The following is a 21058-nucleotide window of genomic DNA, read 5'->3' on the forward strand; positions in this document are numbered from 1 at the left end:
TATCCTTATGTTCTTTCATTATCTGAGAAATAATTAAAATAAATGATGAAACTGGAATCTAACTAAAAGGACATTGTTGGTGCTAGCTCTTATTGGCAATATATACCAGTTCTTATATATGAAGTCCCTGAACTGCTAATAAAAATACTTAAAACACAGATCTACAACAAATTATGTTGCAAATCAGGTTATCATTATCTTGTATAAACCATGGAAATTGGAATCATGTGAGCAGAAGGTTAGATTAATTCTCCATTCTCATTATAAGCACAGGTGTAGCACAAACACCATGTGAAATAACCAATTAAAATGAAAAAAAAATCTGCTTTTTCATTAGCTGCCTTCACTGCATGACCAATTAGAAAATTATTTAATATTAATATTCTGCATATACCAAAAGTAATTTTCATAGTAACTAACATAGGTAGGAGAGCAAAAAAACAGCTCTTTATCTATGGTAGTGTTCATAATCTGCAGGCTCTTCAAGGGGAGGAACTCTGTCTGATAACTTTTTTTTAAAGCACTTTTAAAAACATAATATTTTATGGATGTGATTTGTACTGTTTAAAAATAGGAGGAGTGTTTTTAACAGATGAGAAGCTAAGGCTCAGAGAAATTAAGGTGACTTATTTAAGGTCACTTGTTAACCAAGAGATGTTAATAATTTGCTGAATGACACACAGCTGGCAAAACATAGTGAGCACCCGGGTCTCTAACATACTGACCGGAGCATGGCCACTACTGTGCCACCCATCTAGAATATTCCAGACTAAATATATATCTAAAAATGAACTGGTTTTGAGCCAGTCACCACTGGCAACAGTCCTACTGTTGAGTCTGGGAACAAGCATGACTGAACATGTTGTAGATTGGGGATTCTGATGACTGTACTCTTTGTATATAGACGACAATAAGGTTACGGATAAGAAGATCCAGTGACTTGAGTTATCTGCATTCCAAAGCTTGCCTCCTTCACACCTAGACATTCAGACTTCCAAAGATCAGTTCATGATAACCAATTCAGGTTTGAATCCATGATTATTAAACCCATGGAATCATAGAAAACTTACAACGCAAGTTTGGACGAAGCTTTAACTTAGCTTGGTCACTGACATGAATCCCCTCTCTGATATGCCCACCAAGTAGATGGGGAGCCTCTGCTGGACTGTTCCTAATACCGCACTCGCCACCTTACCTGAGAGTCCACTCCGTCTGTGGGCAAGACAACTGTTAGAAGGTTCTGCCTTACTTGATCTAAAATTCTTTCCCCAGTACAACTCCTTGGGGTAACTGAAACAATTCTAACCTCACTTCTTCAGGATGGCCTTTCAAATATTTAAACTATGGCCATCATGCCCCATAGGCTTCTCCTCTCTTCTCCCTAGGTTAAATATCTCTGATTATTAACAAGTTCCTTCTAGAATGTGAGTCCTTCTGGGATTTGGAGTCCATCCACCACTTGGGCCACTCTCTGCTCAGTATGCACAGACACATGTCTGTGTCCCTCTGAAAGTCTTCAGTGGACAAGACTAAATGCAGCTCTTCCAGGCCTGTTCTGGTCCCCATGTTGAGAGCAAGCACCTCACCACAGCCTCTTGGCTAAGGGCCCACAGGTCCTAGGTGCTATGTGCTTCTCTTTTGGTGGCAATAACCATTTCTGTTATTGACAACACAGATGTAGCCTACCTATAAGATATGTAGATATAAAGATGGGAATCCTTTCATTAAATAAAATAAAAATTTAAAAAACACTGAAAAATTAAGAACACCTAATCACTTTGTCTGAACCGTTTGACAGCATTAGTAAGTATACTTGGAGCTTCTCAGTTCTGAAAATTTTAATTTAAAACAAATTTTTTTCAAAATAATGAAGATGATCAATACATATAGAACATAATAAGCTCTCAGAATGTTACTGAATTATCATTCCTATACTTATATGAAACATACTATCTGAGCTCACAGTGGACATCTTTATCTAAAAATAACTAAGTAAACAGCAAAAGAATTTATTTTTTTAAAACAACATCACTTTTCAATCTTAAAACCTTCTCAACATTTGATTTTCTTTAGTGTGTTTTATCATTATCCTAGACTATCTTATATGTATTGTCTTTGGAATTATGCTACATACAGCAAAGCCATGTGTTTAGCTGGCTTCGGGATGAATTCAGATACACAACATTTTCCTTCTGGGCAAAGTAATAAAACGACATTCTTGCTCCTCCCACTATAAGTCAAACAGAGGTCAGTTCCCCCATCCCTGTATCTGTTTAAATAAACTGGTCCAGCTGTTTGTTTCTAAAACGCCCTTTGACCTTGTGTCTCATCCTCCCAGCTTTTGTGACAGAATGCTTTACTTTCCATTGTGGAAGATTCTAAATTATCAAGAATTTTCTAAACACTGAACCGAAAAAAGACCTTTAGATTTTATGTGAACTTACTTCCCTTCTTAAAACACTGTCATTTCAAGAAGCATCAGTAAAATAATCATTTTAAGCTCATATATGTGTGTATTCAAATATATATCTATATTTATGTAGGAACACATAAATATATATTAGAGCTTCAACATAAGAAACTGTGTTTTCGAAGAGAAATAAACAAGAGAATGACAAAATTCCAGTTTGGATGTACAGTGAAAAACACATTTTCCAAAAACCACAAAACAGTTTAAGATATATATCCATGGAATACACACAATCTTTAGAATTTTCCATATTGATAAGACTTCTTTAAAAAGGTTTTTAGTTTAAAGGTGTAAAAACTTTTACAATTTTACAGTTGATGTCCAAACATTACAGCCCTTAAAACTCAGATGTTTAATGTCAGGAATACAGGACAACACGATAGTTTTTCTTACACATTAAAATATTTTCACACCTTAGTTTAATAGAATGTAGCTGGAATTCACCATAAATTGGACATTTAAAAAGGTCGGCTTTTTAGTTAAGTATGCTTTAAGGTTGGGAAACATCTTGTTTGCAATTCCATATTATATTCTGAACATCAAGGTATATGGTTTTTTTTAATCTCATTTTACTTTGAAATCTCAATTTTATTCTGTGAAGTACTTTTTAAGAACTGGACACCCTGTCGGCGATAGATGACTGAACTAGAGAAAGAATTCTTACGTTTTCTTTTTTCATAGAATCATGGATTCGAATTGCTTCCTGTGATGAAACTATCTCCTGTCTCAAAACAAGAAATTTTACAAAGAAGGAGAATGGATTGGTTTGATAGCTTTATTCTATGTCACAATAAACAGAGATGTATTTCTTTTTACCTAGTTATTTTTTAGGATTCAAGTCCTAATAAGGGAGAGTAGTGGGAGGTTGAAAGGGGAGCAAAATCTTCACAAATCTGAGACATGGGATCATCTAAAAATTAAATTTTGTTCTTTGTACTTTTTAAATAGGAATCAGACAAGCAATCAGAGAGTGGGGGATGAATCCTGAGTTATGCTAAAAAGATAAACAGGAAGTTTTGTTTTATTCTTTCTTTTCTTTGCCCCCCTCCATGTTTACTTATCATCAGACTTTTTAATTCTTTTCATTCTGCTGACTCCACCTGTCTCCTTCCACTCTCGGCCTCTGGATACCTGCATGGTTTTCTGAGCAAGATCTAGTAGAACAGCTTTCTAAAGGTGACCTCTGTTCTTTTGTTTATCCTCCACTCCTTTCCTGGTAACTTCTCACAAAACTGGCTTGCTAAATTTAGTTTCGTCTTCGTGAGAACCAGGAGGGGTGAAAAGATCATAGTGGGCATCCTTCAGAACCAAAACACAAGGTACATCTGCCCAGTTCCACAGGCGACGGGTTCCACATAGCTTGGCCCTTGTCCTACACTCGTCTGTCCTTTGTCTTCCTTGGACGGTTCTCTGTAACACTAACAAAAGTAAGGAAAAAGTACTCCCTCACTTTCAGAAATGGCATTTTCACCTTTACTCAATTAATTGTACTCCTCAGCGCACACCTCTACTTATTCACGGAGGATTAAGGAGGGCCCACATTTCCTTACTTCAGCGTGTCACAGCCAGCTCAGTGAATCACATGACACCAAAATGTTGTTGTTTCTAAACAATGACATGACACTCAGTCATCCCCATAGTGCTTCTTGTCAACTAAGCATAAGCAAATAGTCAGCAGGAAGTTAGGTACTCATTTAAGTCTGGAGAAATAGCGTTTTATAATACCCTCCTTTGCCCAAGAAGCTAAAATGGTCAACTATTAAGAAAAGATTTCATTATATAATAGAATATGTTAGTAAAAATGCTTTCTATACCTATACTATCCATTAAATAAAGTATTAATTATAGTCATCTTTGATTAATATTTAGGTATAGTTAGGAATACCTACATATATATTTAAATAATAATAAAAATTAATACCATACATTCTTAAGTACCAGTGATTGCTGCATGCACTATTTTTTATTCAATTCAAAATAAACAGCATGTAAATATAATACTTAATTGATATATAACTCATTTTAGGTAATTCCTATAAATATTTTTATGGAATTAAGCCTTGTGAAAAATCTTCAAATTTAAAATTTCACATTGGAAAGTAGTTGCTGAATTCCAGAATTTTGTTCTTTTTTCTATCCCATGAATTTTCTTGAGGCAGCATTTCTTTCAACTTTATCACAGTCATTTAAATAAAACTATATATACTACATTTTTTTAAAGTCAACATTTCCTTATAACTTTGAGGCCTGTTTTATAAACAAACCCTTCAGGGAGGGAGTTCTAGCTATCTCTCAAATAACTCTCTGTCCTTTTAAACAAAAAATCAACTTCAAGTTCTTTTGTTGGAATCCTTCCTTTTAGATTTACATTTGCTTATTGGATTTAATGATCCATAACTGGCAGTCTTCAGGGTCCAAGCCTTCTACACTCCCCTTCTTTGTGAAATAAAATTCCATGAAACATGATTTTAAGACGCTCAAGAAAGTTGACTCAATCTCAAGTCAAACCTTATGAAATCATGTTTTTGGCACCTTCTTCTAGTTTCTCAACCTCCTCCAGGATCCGACAGTTCCAGGACTGCAATACATCATCTGTGTGTCTGACGGTGGGGGAGGTGACTGGACAGGAAGGGAGAAGGCAGCACATGCTCTGCTCTCCATCCACTCTAGAAACATAATACTGGAATTTGCTCAAATCGCAATAAGCTCATCAATCAGTGGTCTGAGAATGTTCCCCTTCTCTTGCAGTGATGGGTGTATTTGTCAAATTACTTTTTAGAAAGAACTGAAGTTTTCTAAAACAATTAAGAAAGTTAATGACACGTAAAATTTTCTTTGAAGCAACGAGTGAAAAAAATCACAAATTAGTTGAAAATTATAATGCAAAGTAATAACAAAAGCCATGTACTATTTTGGACTTTAGATGTTGAAATAACTTTCAAATACTTCATCACTTGTTTCTATATTACAGAAAGTTTTCCTTGAAAGCAAATTGTAAAATGATGTTTTATTCTAAAAAATGTAAGCTTACTAAATCCTTTAATCTGACCTGAATTCAAAGCAAGAGTGGCTCCCTTAGTTGGGGGGGGGTCTCTATTTCTTTGGTTACTACCTGCTACCTTCTAGATCCCTAAAGCCCTAGGCTCCAAACTCAGTGGAATGAACAGTGGGATATATCACCAGACCTAGCTTAAGAAATACCCAACAGTTAAACAGATCGTAAGTATTTGACATTGACATAAAAATATCTTAAGTATCCATTGACAAGTATCCATATAAAGCACAGGTAACAAAATGGCATTCATAAAATATTTACTTAACATGACAGACAATTTGCCATATTTGAGTTTGTATAACTTTACAAATATAAGAAAAATAGTGGTTTGCTTAAGGTATATGGCATTAAAATGATTATTAATGATTATTAGCACAATGTATAAGCAATAGGATAATCTAAGATAATATAGCAAAATCTCCTTTACTAACGAGAAAGCTAAAATAGGTATGGTAATATCTTCAAAGGGTAGATATGTTTCTTTGGCTTAAGCTGACTCATTTTTCATATAAATTCTAATTTTCCCACATTCACAAGAAGGCAAGAAAATTGTATCTAACGAAATATCCCCTAAACATTACAGGATAAATATACTTATTTAAAACAAATATTAATTTTCTGCCTAGCTCCATTATAAATAGGATGACCAGATAATTGAGCGTCTAAGCTGGGGCATTTTGGAGGTAAAGGGATACTATTATTAATTATGTTGGGCAATAGGCATAAACCATGAGTGTCCTAAGCAGGTGGGGTGTTTGGCCACTCTAATGATCAAATACAGACTGCTTTTCCAAATAGAATTCCCCCTGAATGATCGGAACTGAAACCCTCTTGTGTTAGAATGGTGACTAGCCCCGGCATGCATAAGGTGTTCTAGAATCTTAGCGCCATCTTGGAGTATCTCTCAGCTCTTTCCTTTCTCTAGGATCTCTCTTCAGTTGCCTCTGCTCCCCAAGACTTCAATAACCAAAAACTTCCCAGGCCTAGTCTCCACTCATGCCAAGGGAGGTATCTCAAAACTTAGCTTGATTTCTCCTTTCAGCTCGTCACAGACTAGGCTACAGAACGGTGCAATGAAGATGACTTGACTTGAATGGAGGCCTGTGTCTATTCCTTAAAATGTTTGCTGTAACTTCTGTTTCAATTAGTAAACCTCGAAACCTAAGCTCTACATAATGAATATTAATATGTAATCTGCAGGCCCTTAAATACAAAGGGAACCACTTGTACTAAGAGGCAAAAGTCTCTCAATTGAGATATATGACAAAATCTTTCAAATGAGGACAATAAAACTAACAAAATGACCTCCTCTTGGAACTAGTCAAATCTCTGAAAAATGTTTATGGTCATCTAAGTCACATTGGGGAAAGTTTGGAGAAGGTGCATTTCACTTCTGAGTTGCTATGCTTTTCTTTGAACATCACTCATAATTATTACGGTCAAAACCCTGGCCAAGGGTAAGGAGAGGTAGAGCGGTGTCTAGTGAGAAGAGTATGAGATCTGAGTAGGAAAACTGCCACTTCATAGTTCTGCAGTCAGAGTAGTTTTTAGGTGCTGGAATTGTGGTAAGCAAATGAGTTAACGTTTATGAAAAGCACTTTGCAAATTGTAAAACCTAAGACAAGTGTTTGTTGGGACACTTGTACAAAAACTTGTACACAAATTCTTTGGTTTTTTTTGAGGAAAGTTAGCCCTGAGTTAACATCTGCTGCCAATCCTCCTCTTTTTGCTGAGGAAGACTGGCCCTGAGCTAACATCTGTGCCCATCTTCCCCTACTTTATACGTGGGACGCCTACCACAGCATGGCTTGCCAAGCGGTGCCATGTCCATACCTGGGACCCGAACCCATGAAGCCCGGGCTGCTGAAGCGGAATGTGCACACTTAACCGCTGTGCCACCAGGCCGGCCCCTGTACACGAATTCTTATAGCAGCAAAAGGTGGAAACAACTCAAATGTCCATCAGCTGATGAATGGATAAACAAAATGTGGTACATTGATACAATGGAACATTATTCAGCCATAAAGAGGAATGAAGTACTGAGGATACATGTCACAACATGAATGAAACTTGAAAACATTATGCTAAGTGAAGTAAGCCAGTCACAAAAGACCCCATATTATATTATCACATTTATGTGAAATGCCCGGAATAGGTAAATCTATAGAGACAGAAAGTAGATTAGTGATAGGGTGGAGGATAGAAGTATGGGGGGTTGGTAATAGCTAAAGGGTACAGAGTTTCTTTTCAAGGTGGTGAAAATGTTCTAAAATTGACAGTGGACATGGTTGCAGGTATCTGTGAACATACTAAAAACCAGTGAATTGTACACTTTAAATGGGAGAATTGCATGGTGTGTACATTATATCTCAATAAAGCTGTTAAAAATAAATACATAATTGTGGAATGCAAAAGGCACTGGACTGGAAATCAGCCCCACCCTTGCCTCTAATTAGCAGCATAACATTGTAAGCCCTGGGCCTCATCTGTCAAATGATGCATAAAATCCCATCCAGGACTTGGATTCTGTCGTTCTGTAGCAGTGTTTCTAAAATTTTAATCCATTCTCCCTTTTGATAAACTTCAAAATCTCATATCCTTTTGTTATTTGCAATTTCAAAAGAAATAGCATGACTAAAATCAAAGTTAATTCTCAATATTTTTTTTTATACTACATTCACTCAAAATGATTCTGATATGTCTTTCTGGCCCCCCAGTCTCTCTCAGCTCCCACTTGGCCCTGAGGATGGGAATCCCTGCCATAACCTATTGCACTTTCCTTTCTGTAAACAGGACTGCCAGGTGACCAGCCGTGAGGGCTAAGATCTGACATCTTTGGCCACGTACAGTTCTTTCCATTAGCTTTTCAACATCTCCTCCTCCCTGCCCTTTCCAAGTACATATGAACTCTGACCCCAACGAGGGATCGCATACAGTCAGCCATAGCAGATGTCCTAGTGATACAGGCCAACAAAACCCCTCAACAGGACAGCAGCCCTTAAAACTATTGGTTTACATTCAAACCAGTATCCTAGAGTAGAAAATACTAGAAACTTAAATATATATATTTTAAATCATGATGCATTTAATTCCACCCCCAGGCAATATACTATTCTTGAGAAATAATGACTTTACCAACATTAAGTCAGATCTCTCCAATGACAGGGAATTCATTTTTGAGCTTAAGTTACATTTGGAATCCAAGAATGATTATCCCCCCAGACCTGAAACAGTTAATGTGTTTGAGAAAGGAAATATTTTTTTCCCTTCCTCAGTGATCAGATCTACTCTTGTGAGGCATTAAGCCCCTTAGTCACATTGGTTAAGAGGGTGAAAAGGAAAAGGGAGCTCTCAAGGATGGGTCCAGCTGAAGGTCTTTTGTTTATTTGTTATTGTTCAGGTGTCAAGAGCCTGAGAGAGTTTATTTCCCATATTAGTGAGTCAGACTTAAAAGCCTTGTAGGGACGGAAATAAAATAAAGAGGAAAATATCAAGGATGATGAGGGCATTGAATAGGATTGCCCTATATTTACCAAAGTTACAGGTACCCTTGGTATTGGAGGGGTTTTTCTATGTGCTTGTTTTGTTTGGAACATTCTCTTTCCCCTTAAAAATTAAAAAAAGGAGCTAAACAAAACCCTAAGCACGAACACGAAGCTGCAGGCTTTCACCCATTGGAGCAATGCAGACCGGATCGGAGACAAAGTTTGCCCTCAGAAACACTTCCTGCCCTCGTGCCCCCGGCTCCACTCCAGTTTGGAGAAAATTGTTTTACTCAACAAGGAGGCCACGTTTGCCCCATTTTTTAATATTCCAGGCTGACTTTTTAACCACTCCGAAATGCTGTTTGTTTTATGTCGGCGCAGCCTGAAGCAAGCTGATGATGTAAGTGAGAGCCGAGAGGGGGTCTCTGTGGGCACAGCTCGGTGCTTCACTGCTCAATGGTTAATCACCCAACACCAGTCTCAGCAACTGTTGACACAAAATAGGTGGAGATCAGGTCTGTGCAAGCAGAAAATACCAGGAAGGCAAACTCTATGTAAACACACTTAAGACAGATTTGACAAGAAGAGACCTAAACCTGACTTGCTAGGAAACTCCTAACGTCTAAAAAGCTTCAATGTCCCTCTCCACTGAGGTGGTTTCCTTTGAGAAGAAAAAGAGTAACATTTTAAAAACCAAAATACGTTTACAGAAGACAGCTGAGACAATTTGTCCCCTTGATTCGCACAGCGTGAGTTTCAAATCTGCTCCTACATGCAGGATTTATGTAACGTAATACAGTTCTTCCGCGTATACCTTGAGGAGAGCCAAATGAGAGAGAGGAGGAGGAGAAAAGCCCCAACTAGCGCATGCAACCACAACTCACAAAGTTATTTCTCTTGACGTACGAAACTCAGGGAAAGAAGCAAACGGGTAATGCTTAAACAGTCTTTTAATCTTATCTAACTGACACCTGACAACCTATTACTTATAGATTATTAATGCACCCACTAAAAAGTTTGTCATGTACAAAATTACTAGAGAAAAAGATTAAACGCCTGAGGAAAAAACAAATTTTGCTATAAAATAACATCAGAAATTTCAAGACTATTATCTGTCATGCCATTCACAGACTCATAGCACACTGCTAAAAACAACTGATTTATCTTTATTATGAATCCTAAAATGACAGCACACATGTTTTCCATGTCTTGTGATAATGTTTAATTTCATCTAGTTTTTATTTTACAGAGCTTGATTTGCTTACTTAAGATGAAGAAAAGTAATAAGTTTTTAATTAATTTTCCTTGGTGTCTCTTTACCAAAGGACTTGGGCTGTTTTTCCACTCCTTGTGTAAAGCTGGAATCAGAGTCAGTTTCGGAACATTCGCCTCCCTTCTCTTTGGTTCTCATTATTATACGGTCTAGAATATCAGAGCTGGAAGAGGCTTAGAGTCCTGCTCGTTGGTCCTACCTGTCCACTTAAGGCAGAGGAAGCTGTTGGCCCCGGAGATAAAGTGACCTGATCAAGGATACACATGTAATTGGGGAGGACTGAGGAAGACAGATGAAATGTTTTGACTCCAGATGTGCTTTCCCCTGCATGTTCCCTCCCCTTACTCGCTCTGTGCGAATTGCATGCTGTCCAGAGGCTTGCACGGGAATGTGTTCCCTCGCCACCTGTGGATGGCCGGGCTCTTCCCCTTTGCCTGTGATGCCTCTCAGCCCCCTCGCCTCCCAAGCTCTCTGCAAGTACACGGGAGTCAGGTCCTGCTCTGCCAGCTTTGCGTGACACGCAAGGAGTTCTTTCCATTTTTCACGCAAGGAGTTCTTTCCATTTTTCTGACCAGATACTTGTGCCAAAACACTGTAAACAACAAATCTGGCTTCATTAGGACTTGCAACAAGTCCTGCTGACCTACACACCAGGTTCAAAGTCAACCACCAAGCCACTGGTTTCATTGCCTTGAAAGGGATCACAGATATTCAGAAGCATTGGGTCTGCAATGGATATATCAGCCTCCCAACTCACTCAGCTCTGGGCCTCACTCAAACTCCCACCCTAAGTGGTCCTAAAATACTTCCTCAGCTTGTACCGACACTCAGCTTCGAGCATCACGCTCTTGTCCTGTCCTGAAAAGCTCAGAAACTATCCGAATGCTGACTGGAGGAGAAACAGGGGTTACACAAAAGAGTATTTAGACTTTCAAATCCACCTTCACACAGCCCATACCTTCCTGTTTCTCTTCTCCCTCAGACTCAAGGTCCCGTGGTAGAAGCAAAAAAGTCTTTCCATGCAGCGCACTGGGCCAACACCTACCCCTTCCTAAGGGGTTTCCATCTTTTGCAGTATTAACGATGTGATTTAACACAGCGGGGGAAAGCTCTGAGTAAACTTATGGTGTAAAACTTCCAACAAGGTATATTTAACAGACTGCAGAGTCATTTTCAAAGAGGATTGTTTGCTGGAAATTTTTAAAACCTGCAGACAAAGGCAACGTCTCTGTTGAACTCCTAAGACTCTCTGACATGACAATACCTGAAGGTTTCTACAGTCACAGCTCTTTTCCCTGCAAGCTATTTGCTCAGCTTTCCTAATAATACCCTGCCTGCCTGGCACCTCGCCAGCTCTGTCTCAGGCAATATGCAAGCTAAACATTTTTTGACTGATTTCAATATTTTCTTATGAGCAACTAGACAGTATTTTATCTAGTGAGTATTACTGATTGCTATAATCTAAGCCCAGAGTAAGTGCCTGTAAAGGTAATATTATTAGAATTGACACTCAAGGTGAAAAGCGTAGCGATTAACTGTGGCTTGGAGAACAACAACCCATTCTGAAACGTGCTGGAGAGTTATTCTGTTTATATTTCTCGTTCTTTGAAAAATACGGCACCTGTTACTCCATTGATCAACCAGGAAGTCTATCTTAAATGTAGGTCACACTTAAATTCTCAAGAGAAAAAGTTAACCACCTGCTTAATAAAATTACCTGTGTGTGTGAAGTTGTCCCATCCCTAGGTGATTCCCAGGGAGGGAAAATCGCTAGACACCCTGTACTTTCATTTTGTAGTTGAATAGCAAACAAATGACCCAGTGCTTCTTGCACGGTGCGCTGTTTTTTACATCTGTTTTCCTTGCTTTTGTGCCATGCCTCTGTTTAGCTTTATTGACAAAACAATCTGTGCCTAATGTTTAAACAACATCTGTAAAATGTATTATTAAATTATGTTGGAAGAAAAAGGAGAGCAATGCTATGAAACCCTATGACCCCCTATTGATTTTTAGATCACAGAAGTTGAAAGGATAATTTGTGAATGTTTTAACATTTACATCTGCACAGGTACCTATATTTATAGAATCTTTGATTACTTATAAAAGTATTTGCTACATTATTACCATAACTCAGAAAGCAACCTGACCTTTAACTGTTGAATCTGTTTATTATGATAAGGGAGATCCTATTTTTTAAAAATAAGTTTACATTTTTACCTGCTAGCAGCATAAATCTCTAAGGATAACATACTTTTTTTCCCCACTAGTAATAAATGGGAAGTGACTCCTCAATGATTTGCCGTTTGGAAGGCAATAAATGAAGTAACTAGGAAGATCTGGTGTGTGTACTAAATCTGAGAACCGTAGAGCTGGGATAGTTCTGTGAAGTGTCACCTCAGTTGTTAGGATGCTCCCTGGCATTTTATGCACCCCATTGATGGAGAACGATTTTTCTCTCTGCATACATACTGTATTTCACATACGTGATGTATTTTGCACCTAAATCCATATTGCCTTCTCAGAACATAAAGGAATAATCGTTTAACTTTAGGTCTTAATGGGAAAGTGTTTGGATGAAAAGTAGTAAACAAAGAAACTGTAAAATTTATTCAATCCACCCTTGGCTAGACCTCCGCTGAGGCAGAATGTGTCTGCGGCGTGCAGCAAGTAAGATACACTCACAGGCACAAGTTTTCATCACACAGAATTCCCAGGTCTGCAACACTGCAGTGAAAACGTATAAGGGAGTTTTTATTTGAGCATTCTACACTCACATTTTCAATATAAAAAAACCAAGTTGGTGTATTCAGGAGAAAACAGAACTGAGTATTGACTTTGTGTGTGTGTATAGGGGCTTTCTTTAAAATTCCACCTAAACATTTAAAGACCTAAGTAACCATCTAATCTCAAAACTTAAGAAGTTTCTGCTTAAACGACTAAAACATTCAACATATTAGTAATGTTTTCACTGCTGATATAACAGAAGTATTTGTCACAACTACAACAACGATGAAAAAACAAAGATGAAAGCCCCAAATGTTATTATTTATCAACTTTGGATCAAATCATAATTGGGAGTGTGGGGGAAAAGGAAGAAGAATACACACATTTATAGCACATATTATATTTCAAAAATCATCATGCTGTAAATCTAAGTCCACCACAGCATGCTAGATTGAAATATTGAGGCAATTAGTTACGGAAGCTGATTTTTAAAATAACATGCAGTTACCTTAAATACTTAATTTAGGTAAAAATATTTTTGTATTTTTTGTGTAACTATTTACATAATTGCCTCAATTCTCAAAAAAATTATTGGCATAGACTTGTCCTACAGTGTCTCATCTAATAAATTTTGCATTTCACCCCAAGGCCCCATTCTTACAAGTAATGAGACCAACCATTTTAAGATTCCTCCCCTCTGTTTTCATTCTGACAAGTAGACCCAATGTAAGAGTTACAATGGTGATTTCTTTTACTCCAAATTTTCTCTTAATTAATCAAATCTGTCTTGCTGTTTTACATTTAGATTTTCCCTGCAGTCTCTTCTCCTCCCCAATCCCATGTGCTTTGGCCTTAGTTATCCAAGGCGGGTAGTATATTTCACTTACGTGAATTAAAGAAGTGTAAAATTAGTTCAGCAAGAGATTGAAAGAACTGTTACAATGCACCAAACTTCTCTCATCTCATTTTTCAGTCAAAACTTAAAGCTGCATCAGCCAGAGTTTCTATGACAAGCTAACAGCTAGACACGACTATATATTTTTCACTTTCCCATTGTCTATTTCAATATACTATGCTGCTGCCAATAATTATGACTGATCTACACCCAACCTGCCCTTCAGCATTTTCTTAAATCTCTTCAACAGTGACTCATCGTTCGTACAAAATGTACATGTGTGTTAACAAGTTTTAAGAAATCCAACAAGAAAGAAACGTTTTTTAATGTTGTGGCTAAATGAAGTGAAAGGGAAATTCTAAATTACTAGTGAAGATTTAGTTTTTTAATTATTATTTCCAGAAGGAAGCACCTTGGGCTTAAGGCTCAACACAGGAAAAATGTTTACAAGCTCTCAAAAAAGCTTTGTGTAATTTTTTATTATGGCAAAGTAAAATGAAAACCACTGAGTGGTTATGCTGCTTTTTAGTCTTCAAGTACGCCACAGTTTAAGATTCCCTGACATCTTTGGTTTCAATATGATACTGTCTGGGTTTCCCCATTTTTGTATCATATTTCCTACTCAAAACCTAAAGAAAAAGAAATCTATTATCAGTTCCCTAAAAGGAGAAGGTTTGGACGAAAATTAATAGACCATTAAAAACTCAAATGAAACATGGGAATGTCATTATTCATCAAACTTAAGAGAAACAATCTCTTTTACAACTTTTAGTTACTTGAGGGGAATTCTCCACCACAAAGAAAGCTGTTAGAGTTGAAACAGTTGCCAAGTGTAAAGCAAGGAAGCCCAAGCAGAAGTCACTTCTAACTCCCTATAGGAGTAGAGAGAACTCACGCACACCACACTATTATTTATCAATTTTGGATCGAATCATAATTGGGAGTTCGGGGGGAAAGGAAGAAGAATACATACATTTATAGCACATATTACATTTCAAAAATCATCATGCTGTAAATCTAAGTCCACCACAGCATGTGCCAGTTGAGAACAGAATTGGGTTTAAATCCCACATAAGTGAGTAAAAGTGATTTTAAGTTATGGACCTGTGCAGAATTGGCGTGAAATTTAGAGTAAAGTCTGCAAATACTTTGAAAAATTATTATATGCTATGTATTAAAACTTTTTTAAAGGTCTTTTTTTTTCCCCTTCTAATTGCGAAACCAAGGAAGTCAAATTGTGATCGCTGTGCAGAGAATCTAGGAAGATGACAATTGCAGACGGCTTGGTTTCACAGGAATGCCTGCCTGCCCCAGCCTCCACAGCAAATATCCCGTAAGTCTGTGCACCTTTGGAAAGCAACTTCTATTGGAATCTGTTCTCTGGTGATGATGTTTATAGACGGAATTTGCTAGCAACCCTGGGGAGGAAGAGAGATGACAGGTGTGACAGATCACCTGTATGGCAGTGCCTTGCCTTCCTTAATTAGAGCTCGCTCTGCCACTCCTTGGCCCTCAAATGGGAATATTTCCCAGGGAAGTACGACATTTGTACAACCTCCATTGTATTCAGATTGGCTCACCATCTGTTTAACTTTGAAAATATATATGAATTTAGGTGGACATGCAAAATTGATAGTCTATCCTATAATAGCACCCAGAATGATTTGAAAGAATAAGTTCAAATATGTACAATCAACAGTCTTGAAAATTAAGATACAGTAGCAGATAAAAATAAGCAAACAAAAAAACCTTGGCAGTGACACAACGCCTGGTAACATTTAGATATAGCACGTCTTCCCTTCCTACCCTACCCACTTGACTAGGAGGGCTGCAAAAATTGATCTCCCAGGGCTGTGGGAAGGTCATAGAAATTGATAACCCTTACAAGTAATGCTTATGTGAGTCTGTCTGTGTCTTGCAGATAGGGCACTTTGTAAATTAATCCTCCAAAGGCAAATATATTGTAAGTAGCTTGTTATCTCTAAAATACTAAATTGAAGAATACATGGGATTATATTGACAGAAATTACATTTTCTGTAATGGGCTTTAATATATCTGAAATCTCTCCCAAAGGCTCCCGGGCTCTCTAACAGAGAAGAGTCTGTTAATGCAGGTGCAATGGACATCAAGAACAAATTTATTCCCCAAAATGGATTAGGCCATGTAATCAGAGATGCTGTAATATTAATCTTTGACACTTAGTGAACAGAAAGAAATACTTCTGTCTGCAAACTAGCATTCCCAGTTCTCCTCTTTCTTCAACCAGGCTCTGGGCCCTTTCTGGATTTTACTTCAAAGAGGATAAAGTTTCCCTGTCATAAACACTAATCTAAAAATATTAGGACAATTAATTAGATACACTTAGTTTTAGAGGATATTGGATTTCGATACCCTTCAGATATGACACTAGCTCACGGTGATTATGTGAACCTGGCTTTCAGCACACTCACAAAGGGTAATAAATCATACTTTCTCAAAGCCTTGTTGCCACACTGCCGTACATTAAGTCAGAAGATTGTTGGCTGGTTCTTGGTACATAATCTCAGCTTCCCCCCAAATCAGGAATTTACACACTTATCTAGAAACAATATTGCACGCCCTGAGATACATCAAGTTTTGGATAGCTTCAAAGTAGAAACATAAATAATTTCTCCTTTTCCATAGATGAGAGACAAGAGGAAAAGGGGAGACTCCTTGAAGGCATAGCCTTAACAGAATCTAACTGAATTTATTCAATGAATTTCAAACCTGACTGATATGTGATGGTGGATTTTCTTGTTTCCTAGAAAATAAGATGATGGCATTCTTTCTATCCTTTATCCCGAAGGGTAAAGAAAGCCAGAGAGAGAGATTTACAGAGCCACGGTGAATGTGAATTAAACACTTACTTAAACCCTACCTAAAATCTGTCCATCTATAAAGGAGGGGGCAGCAATACAACAGTTCTCCTCCACACCAGCAAGTGCTCTCACCCATCAGTCCACAGCTCACTTTCACCTTTGCATCAACAAGTCACCAGGGAAAACAGGGACAACTGGGTGTGTCTTCTCAATGCAAAACATTAGCTGCAGGTTGCCAGAGGGGAAGCGGATGGTGTTTAAACACAAAGCCAAATTACTTACCAGTTGTTCACTTGAAGGATGGTGAGTCCCGTGTCTTGTGCCAACTGCTTTTTCTGTTCTTCAGAAGGGTACGGGTGCTGAAAGAGAACAAAAAAGCTGGGTGAATGCACATAGACTTTGGACAGATAATATCTTCCATATCATATATCAGGTGCACTGCTAGGGGCTAGGGATTCAGTAATAAATACATATGCTCTGTAAAAAGAAAGATATGTGTACGTCAGGCAATATTTAGGCTATTTTGTCAATAACTTAAGTGTCTAGTGAAGTCTATAATTAAAGGTAAAAATGCTGAGGTGTGTCACTCTTATTAATGGAATACTACATCATCTAATTAATGGCAGTAAAAGACAAGCCAATTACAAAGATTAGTGAAGTGTAGAAATAGCTACTTAGGATACTTGCAGAACCTTGATACTGAGTTCATCCTTTAACAGGTTTATTTGTTGCAAACACAAAAAGTTTAATATGATATTCACTGTACTTTATAGGATTAAAATAAGGACAAGCCCTGTTTGACCATACAAAAGTATACAAGGTTGATGTAATATTTCTACGGAACCATGGATTTCTGAAGTTGAACCATTTGGACCAGCAGTCTCAGCTATGGTTCCCACTAGTTAAGTACCTTGTTATGACATCGTCCCTCCAAAACACCATATTGCCAGATACAAACGTCAAAATTAAAGTAGGTGTATTTTTTTAAAAACCGCTATTCATTTTATCTCTTCTGCAAAGCACAAATAAAATTCAACCAAAGTTAGTTTCCATATCTGAATGTCAGCACATGCTAGGATTCTGAACACAGGCCAATATAAGGTCAAAGAGCAGCATATTTTGCATGCTAAGGACAAGCCCAGCTATGTTCCTCATGAGTTAGAGTGGATAAAAAAGTATCACGGGATTAGATAATAAAGTGAAATCCATACCTTCTTGTAAGAATGTTTAGAATTCTACTGAAATCAGTTTGGGCACAAATACCTTCTGCTCAGTAGTCAACTCTTATCTAAATTTGAAATATACCTTTCTAAAGAGGGGGAGGCGCTGAGGACATGGTTTCCATCTGTGGAGACACTGGCTATGTTGAAACACTGTATCCCAGTAAACTCCCCAAGATAAAAATTGTTCTGATAGTCAACCTTCTATTTTTCTATGAATGAGAAAGGGCACCCCTAACTCTCAAATTAACTATCTGCGCCATTGGAAACTAAATTCTGGTCTGTCGAATGTTAATTAACACAGCTTTTAATCTCATTAAAAATGTCTGAGTAAATGCTGAGAAGTCTTGTTAATGACCACTTCAATTCTCTTATATATAAGTTTAAATATGTTCTATATGGATACACATGGGATTTGTTTGCAGCAAGCAGCGATGTAGCAATTTTTCCCTTAAGCATTGTCTTTGATTGTCACTTAATCAATAAATACACAATTAGAATAAGGTTTTGCTTTCATGGAATATAGTGCCTTTCTCTAAAGAGCTCCAAGTATATCACAGACAGGATGGTAATTAATCCCCATTATATCCCTTTGAGGGACATAAATGGAATCTATTGCCCCTCCTGTTTGAAAGGTGAGGAAACTGGCCAGGGGAAGGCATGGTCAGCAGCGACACGACGCTGTGATATTTCCTGCTTCCCTTCCAGTGTCTCAGCCTCACCATGACCCAAGGATGTGGCAAACGCCTTTCATAACTCTAATCATATCCCTTGCTCACAAACCTCCAGACTGCTTACTGCAGCCTGGAAGGCCCGCCACCACCCAGCCCTGCTCACCTCTTGGACTGCATGGCCTTCCTCATCCCCACCCCACCCCTCTGCCCAGCCACACAGTCCTCCTTTCTGTTCTTCCAACATGCCAGGCTTGTCCCTACCACTCAGGCTCCCGCTCCAATGGCACTTTCAGGTCTCAGCTCCAATGCTAAGCCTTTCCCACTCTCTACCAGCCCGCCTTATCACTCTCCCATCAGTCTTTTTCCTTTTTCCCTAATAGCAAGCATCACTCTGTGAAACACCTGTTCTGATCGTTTGTTTCCTTGTTGTTGTGTCTCTTTCCACTCATTTAGCAACTCTGAACTCTGTGCCTTTCTCCTTCACCATCCTCAAAACCCAGACCAGCACATAACAGGAAATCAGTAACTATTTGTGAAACCAAGGAATGGCTATGGTTTGCCATGATCCACTGAAGCCCTCCACTCAGATGCAACATCAAAATGTATAATAAATTTTTTTTGAAGCTCACAGGAAATATAAACAACCCAATTTGAGATCCACAACAATCCTTTCTCTTACTTCATTCCTAAAAGTGACGCTGATCCACTCTTTTCAAATAAAAGTATATAAACTTCTTAATAGGCTAAGATCATAGGTGAAATCACCTTATTCAACATAATGACAGTCATCGGAACCAAAATCTCATCATTGGCTACTGAGCTAGAAGCAATCCATTACCCTAAGGTTTAAAACGTAACTCCCACTGCAGAAAGGTTTGCCACACAATACAAACCAAATGAATCTTTTATCCTCTGAATAGAATACTGAATTTGAAGGTTTGATATGTAGTAGTTTTATGTCTACACTAGCTGAAGAATTGTACATAGGTATAGGGACTCTATTAGATTGTATAAATTATGTTGCCATTCCATGACTATGAGACTTTGAACAAGGGACAACTTTGCGAATCCTCAATTTTGTCATCTGGAGTTCTAAGATCCATCAAAGTTAAAGGTTACCCAGGCTAGCCATTCTTCCAGAATATAAGCCTAATTTTGAAATATGCAAATTTTAGCATCTAGCTGTTGGCACTATTTGCCATATATAGTTATAGACTGACATACACAAGTAGTTTCCAATCTACGTTTTCAGTAATTTTATTTGTTTACAGTTTTGCGGGTCCTATAGGAATATTTTTCAGTGATTTTCAGTAGAATTAATAAATATGTCAACAATCTCTCTTCATTACAGTTGGATGGTGAAAACTTTTGCCCTTTCTTAGTTGTCTTAACATTGTGACCAGAACTGGATAAAAATTAATATTTATGCCATTTACCTTTAGTTACTTTGAAAATTGAGAATTGTCACAGTCTTTTATTTGTGCTGTGTTTTCAAGAGTATTTTTGCATGCCTGTTTGTGAGCAAGTTTTACATCCATTCTTAGAAAGCAAATGGAATTCACATTTTATTTATGCAAGTGGTGTCAGGAAAATTCTCTTTGGATCATTAAAATTACCTGAATCATTATAGCTTCAAAGAGCAATGACATGACCCTCAAAATTTCAGTGCAAATTTGGATTGTTCCTTCACATCATGCCGTTTCTGATTTCATAATTTAAATATCATAAAATGAGAAACTTCTCCCCTTTTTTTCCTCTGTCACTTTTCATGTGATCTGATTTTAAGTAATTGGAACAAACTGTGTCTAATTTCATGCAGCATAATTGCTAGGCAGCCTCAAGCAATAGAGACCCAGCACTCTGTCTCCATTAAACAATTTTCAGTTGTTCGGGATATATTTTTTTAATAGAATGAATGAGCCTGGATGAAATTAAATGTCAGAATAATCTGGTCATTGTTAAAGGGGGGAAAGGTATCAACAAAATTCCTAAACTGTCTATGGAAGGTCAACTGAATGTTTTCTTTTTCTCATAGTTCTTGGCCTTAGTGTCCAGAAAACTTTCAATTCCTTGAAAAAAATCGATAATTGCTAGAGTCACATGAAACCCATGACTTTAGGTAGTTAATCCTGAGTCAACCAAAAATTCACAAAGAAGTAGGCTTTTTAACTGAAATCCAATGTTTAAATATCTTAAATTCTATGCATCTTTACTAGATAAGCTTTTTGTGGATAGTATGAGTTATTCCTTTATAGATGTAAAAAAAAATGACTTGACAAAAACCCAATACACCACAGGCAAGACCGCTTTAAAAACATTCAAACCCTGTTGCCTTCCACCCACAGGGCTAGAGAGGCCACAAGATGGGCAAAGGTAGCCTTCATTTTACAAAAGAGATGAAGAGAAATCCCATTTTAGGAA

General features: G+C 37.6%; 1 protein-coding gene across 5 annotated transcripts in view; it reads right to left on the reverse strand.

The window, feature by feature from the left end:
* MEIS1 (Meis homeobox 1) overlaps positions 1-21058 on the reverse strand; it is a 133186-nt gene that overhangs the window by 6483 nt on the left and 105645 nt on the right. For all 5 annotated transcript variants that reach the window (XM_046662672.1, XM_046662671.1, XM_046662673.1 and 2 more), the window contains exon 9: positions 17026-17102. In XM_046662672.1, the coding sequence (XP_046518628.1) occupies positions 17026-17102 (77 nt within the window). The remainder of the gene's footprint in view (positions 1-17025; positions 17103-21058) is intronic.

The sequence above is a fragment of the Equus quagga genome, chromosome 5 (assembly GCF_021613505.1).
Source record: "Equus quagga isolate Etosha38 chromosome 5, UCLA_HA_Equagga_1.0, whole genome shotgun sequence".
Lineage (NCBI taxonomy): Eukaryota > Metazoa > Chordata > Mammalia > Perissodactyla > Equidae > Equus > Equus quagga.